The 5975-nt window shown below is 48.6% G+C and overlaps 1 protein-coding gene across 1 annotated transcript in view; it reads right to left on the reverse strand.

Moving 5' to 3' along the window:
• Tll1 (tolloid like 1) overlaps positions 1-4417 on the reverse strand; it is a 221981-nt gene extending 217564 nt beyond the window's left edge. The window contains exon 1 of the mRNA XM_023714616.1: positions 3643-4417. Coding sequence (XP_023570384.1) covers positions 3643-3811 — 169 coding nt within the window. The 5' untranslated portion in view covers positions 3812-4417. The remainder of the gene's footprint in view (positions 1-3642) is intronic.
• Positions 4418-5975: the final 1558 nt, after the last annotated feature.

The following is a 5975-nucleotide window of genomic DNA, read 5'->3' on the forward strand; positions in this document are numbered from 1 at the left end:
ATATTAGTCATTTGGGCCAGGGATGGAGCTCAGAGGCTCAGCATCTGCCTAGTGAGTACAAGGCCCTGCAACCAATCTTAAAATGGGGAGAAGGGAGAACAAAAAGAGTCTCTACTCACATAGATATTACTCCTTTGTATGAAGAACACCTGGAAAAGTTTTTTCTCACTCTATAGACTGTCTTCTCACATTATTGGTGCTTTAGTGCTCTACACTAGAGCTTTCAATAAGATATAGACCAGTGCAACCACTGTGGAAATCCATGTGGAGATTGCTCAAAAAACTAAAGCTAGAGGTTCGAGTGGACCCAGATATCCCTGTTCTTGGTATCTTCCCAAAAGAATAAAATGCAGAATTCCACAACAATACATGCACACTCGTCTTCATAGAGGCACAGTGTGTAAAAGCTGAATCTTGGAAACAGCCTAAATCCCCATCGACCACTGAATGGATAAAGATGTGGGGTTTTTTTATATATAATAGAGTCCTACTTGGCCATACAGGAGGATAAATCAGAGACATTTCTAGGTAAGTGGATGCACTTTGAGACCATACTTTTTTTTTTTTAATGAATTTGAGACAGGGTCTCACTACACAGCTCAGACTTGTAGTAATCCTCTTGCTTTCAGCCACCCCAGCACTGGGTTTACAGGCATGCACACTTGGGGCCCTCTCAGCACATCCAGGGGCAGGGCTTGCGCAACTGATGGAGCACAGTCATACTCTTAAGTGAAATAAATCAGAGACACATATATAAATATTGCCTTGTCCCTCTGGTGTGAGAAACTTACACTGTAAATAAGAACCAAAATGTATACTAGATATTGGTAAATAGAAAGAAAGTGTTCAAATGAAAAGGGGAACCAGGAAGTGGAGAGGAGAAAAGAAAAAAAAGAAAAGAAAAAAATGGAAACAACACTTTTGTAAATAAGGAGGGCAAAGCTATTGATAGGAAGGGAAAGGTATGGAAAAAGAAAAAAGAAAAATCAAGATATATCATGTACAGATACAAATTCCCTATGATGGGGCCAGGAATGTAGCTCACTGGCACAGTGCGTACCTGGCAAGCACAAGGTCATGAGTTCAATTCCTGGCACAAATAATAATAATAATAATAATAATAATAATCACATTCCCTATGATGAATGTGATCCTTATATTTCAAAAGTATTCCCCATAAACTTAATCACTTAAAAAATGCTTTGAAATCACAAAGTCATGTTCATCAGTATGACATCCAGCCTGTGTATAATTTAAGGAACCCTAGGTCCCTTCTTAGGAAGGCCAGAAATGGCCCTTCATTCCACTGGCCAAGGCATGAAATCTGCTTGCAAGAAGAGGGCAGATCAGAGGTGGCCCCTCCCTCATGTGGCACGCACCTGTCTTCCTCTTTTTGCATGGCCTTCAGAATTTTGTCCTCCCCTTTCTTATTTCAAAGACTGTCTTTTGGCTTTGATTTGAGATTTATTTCAACATATTAATGTTTTTCCTGTTACTACAACTTTTGTCTTACAGTGTCAAAAGGGAAGCCCTGTGATTCTTCCCATTCTGTAGCAAAGATGGTAAACTACAGTTTTTCATTTCATTACATTTAAAAATCAGGGCAGCTTATTTAAAAAGGATCTCAAATTCTGTGCATGTTTCTTTTCTTTTCCTTTTTTTTTTTCTAGTTATTTATTTATTTATGAGACAGGGTCTCACTATGCAGTATAGGCTGACTTTAATCCCAGCACTTGGGAGGCTGAGACAAGGGTTGGGAGTTCGAGACCCAGCTTGGACTACAGAATGAGCTCTGTGTATACTTCTTAGCCTTTCACTTTGGACATTCTTATTTTCTCTCACTATACATACCATTAGATGCAAGTATAATTCCTCTTCCACTTAAAAATAAAGGGGTAAGTTTAGTAATCCACTCAAAATTGTTCTCTTTTCTTAATTTCAATAGCTGTGCTAAAAAAAAAAAATGTCGGTATCAAAAGGGAAAAAGAAACTTGGTACTGCTGAAACTTTTCCCTTGCCTTAGACATTTACTTGCTGAGGAAAACAGACACCTATACTTGAGGTATGTTGAAATGTACACTGTGAATATCTTACATTGATCTCATTCAGTCACACAGGACAACATCAAAACTGCTTTTCTAAACAGTCTCATCGATTATATACAATTACATAAATAAATAAATAAATAAATAAATAAATAAATAAATAAACAATTTTCGTCAAGTTACAATTATGACTCAAAACCTATTTCCTACCGAAAAGTACCTTTAAGGAACACTCAGGCTGGTCGCGCACTATGGCCTGGCAGTGTGCCATCCTTCAGGCCATCAAACAAGACTCTAAGTAAGGATGCTAGGTTTGAGAAAGGCCAGGGTCCGCTAAAACACTCTCAAGTGGGAAAAGGCATCTCTGTTGGGGTGCGGGGAGCTCTTGGAGAAAGATCTCAAAAACTAAACCTGATGCACACACCCTCCTCCTTCTCCTTCTCAGACTAAGGCGTCATCAAAGGTAAAAATTAACCAGGGAATTTCCAGCATCTTCCTTCCCTTGTGCACACGTCTCCTTCCTTTAAGCGCAGGAAAGGGAGAAAACGGTTTACCTGGCAATTCCAGGCACCAACCCAACCACGAATCCGGAGCGGAGCTGAGGGAGCGCGGAGCTTCGCCCACCCCCTCCTCACCCTCACCGAGCTCCAGCCCGGAACAGCCTACAAAGGGTGCTACCCAGAGCGCACCCCACAAACCTCACAACCTTTCCAGAGTGAATTATGAGTCCTGCCTGAGCTGAGAGTCACCCGTCCCTACCCGACAGAGGACAAACTGGGAGCCCCCAGAGAGGCGCCACGGGCCAGCCGCACTCACGTGGTGCCCGCGCTGCGCAGGGCTCCAACCTGGGCGGTGGAGGTGAGCCCCGCCCTGCGGAGGCGGGACCGCGGAGGCGCCAACCCGGGAGGGAGGGCGCGCAGAGCCCGCGGCGTCCCCGCCGGGCGCGCAGCCCTGGCTCCCGGCGGTGTGCGTCGGCTGGGGTTCCCCGGGTACTCGCAGGAAGGAAGACTCAAGTTAGGTTGGGGTAGCAACTTGGAAAAACATGTTGTAGGTCAAACGCGCTGGAATCCCACCTAAACACGAGTTCTTCTGTGTGGTCTAAATGCCCACCAAGCCTGGAACGTGCTCTTGAAATTTCCGACGAGCAGGGAACAAGGGTGTCCCGAGGTAGCGATGCCGTCCCCACCCACCTTTGAGGAACTTTGTCCCCTGGGCCCCGGAGGAACGCGGGGAACCCGCGCCCTGGAGCCGGCGAGGCGGTGTGCCCGAGGGATGCCCAAAACCCGCTGAATGTTGATGTTTAAAGCCCAACGCTGCTGGCGGTGCCGGCGAGTCGTTTCGTTTCGCTGGGGGAGGAGGAGAAACTCCGGGACGGTTTACTCGGACTGGAGCACAGGCGCTTGGCACCCGTGCCAGCAGCGCAGAACTCGTCTACTCGGGCCGCGGCGCGGCCACTCGGGGGTGGGAAGGGGCAGGAACGGAAGGGGAGAGAAGGAGGGGGAGAAGGAGGGGCGGCGAGGGAACAGGTGAGCGCCCACCGCCGCCCATCCGGAGCCCAGCGCCGCGGCTCCGCGCTCGCGACTTGGAGACGACTTACCGGCTTTGCACGGGTCTTTGTAATCGAGGGTCTCCGTCTTATCCTCCTCGCTCCCATCAAAAGTGTAGTCGTAGTCGAGGCCAGCGGAGACGCACAGCCCTCCGCAGAAAAGAGTCCCCGCGGCCACCAGCCACGGGAGCATCCTCAGCAAAAGCGCGAGCAGCCCCATCCTCCTCCCCGGGAGGAAAAGGAGGGGACAGGACCACGGGCCGGGGCTGATGCGCGCGGGGCCGGGGCACTGCCGCGCTCTCCCAGCGCAGAAGCTCTTCGGCCGCCCGGGCGCTCAGGTGTCCCGAGACATGCGGGGCGCGCGCTGCCCCGGACCCCGGCTGCTGAGGGCTTTGGCGGGGGATCCCACGGCTGGGCGGAGGGCAGGTGAGGTGCTCTGCTCCGGGCGGCGTGCAGGGGCGGCTGCGGGTCAACTCTGCTGGGCGGCGCGGGCGCCGGCTCCGGCCAGGTCGTCCTTCTGGGCAGCCGAACTTCCCGCGGCCGCGGCTCTGCTGCCCCGGAGCTCGGGCTCCGCGCCGCGCCCCCGCCGCTGTCAGGACCCCGCGGCCGAGAGCGATCCGCCGCCGCAGCTCCGGGAAGATGAATCCGGTCTGCACATCAGCACATCTGAACTGAAAGGGGAGACCGAGGAAGGGGGTGGGGGCCAGGCATGTCTGCGCTGCGAGACCTTAAAAGCCTGCAGGAGCCGGAGAAGCCACTGACTGCAAGGAGAGCTAAAGTGTGAGGATTTGGGGAAGCGCTGTTTGCCTTTTTCCCCCAGGCTGTCTTTTTTACTCTCTTCCTAACTTGAAAAAAAAAAAAAAAAAAAAAAAAAAAAAATCTTCGCAGCATCTAACCCAATCACTCGCATCCTGCTTACTTATTCATACAATCAGGGTCAGGATCCGGGCCACAGCCTTGTCTCTGACTTCTTTTGATAGCCTTAAACAAACAAACAGACAAAAGCGCGCACACGATTTCATTTCTATTTTACTCAAGATAAAAATGAATACATTATGTGTATCTTCGTCCTCGAAGAGCAGTTAATAGATGATGAATGTGTCGACTAAGAGTGCCAGACTGGGGGTGGCGAGAGGCATCTGACAACTTCACTGAAAAAATTTTCCCTTCCCCCAAATAAACAGCGAGTGTGTATTTCTTTCCTTTGCTGTTTTTTGGCTTTTTTGCAGCCCTAGGAAAGAGAAAAAACATACGACCTTCACGATTTAAGGAACAAAATATAATACTGTAAAAGTCTATCCCACAAACTTTTGCTCAGAACTAAGATCTGCAAAGCTGCAATTAAAAAAAAAAAAATCCAAAATCGAGTTACAGATTGCAGCAGCAGCAGCAGCAGCAGCAGCAGGAAACGCTAAGACCTCGCTGATGGGCTGGCGCTGAGGCTCACGTGGGCGCAGGAAGAGAAGTTGGATGGAATCCTCGGCAAGCAAATTTTCTGTGACAGTTCTGGCGCCCAAGCCCAGAGTGGCTCGGTATCCTTAGGCTTCACTTGTTTTACTTCGGAGGAGAAGAGTGTGTAAAACCTGGCAGCTGGATCCGCGGAGGTAAACCACATGTCAACCCAGCAGACTCAAGACAAACACAGGTTGTGGGAAATTGAGGAGGGAAAATATCAGAGGAAATCTGCAAAAACCGGTGAGAGAGAGAGAGAGAGAGAGAGAGAGAGAGAGAGAGAGAGAGAGAGAGAGAGAGAGCAATTCCGAGGTTTCCCCACATCTGCAAGTAGTTTCCAAAATAGGTGAGATGACTGTTCTCCCAAGCTTCTAGGCGACTGGGGATGGGGAGCTGTGCTTTTCCAACTAAATCTTTAGCTGTCACTTTAGCGGGGACTTGTAAAACACAGTCTGTTGCTTTTACATCTTTATTAGACAAACACAGCCCCTTTCCAAGTTACTATCAACCTACAAAGTTCCATCTAGAGAGAAGTATGAAACACACACACACACACACACACACACACACACACACACGCACGTATCCCTTTGACAGGTAGAGCCCATTGTTCCTTTGGAAATTTGATCAGGTTTTACTATGGCTGTAACAGAAAAGTAATAAGCTAATCTTGAAGAAGTATAATATTTTCACCGTAAACTAATAAAACAGAAAAACTAGGTGGAACTAAACTGATTCTGTGTTCTGCGCAAAACAGGGGGGCTTCCTCAGAGACCTGCTGCACTAAGTCCCTCCTGTGTGTCTTAAACTTTTAACCCCAGGGACGTAGAGCAGACAGAACATGTTCAGTAAGGAGGTAGAGGCATTGCTTTTGAAATCGCTTGCTGAGTCATTCTCATTCTTTTACCCATCAAAAAAAATGTTTGCATAAT

The sequence above is a fragment of the Octodon degus genome, unplaced genomic scaffold (genome assembly GCF_000260255.1).
Source record: "Octodon degus isolate 3935 unplaced genomic scaffold, OctDeg1.0 scaffold00036, whole genome shotgun sequence".
NCBI lineage: Eukaryota > Metazoa > Chordata > Mammalia > Rodentia > Octodontidae > Octodon > Octodon degus.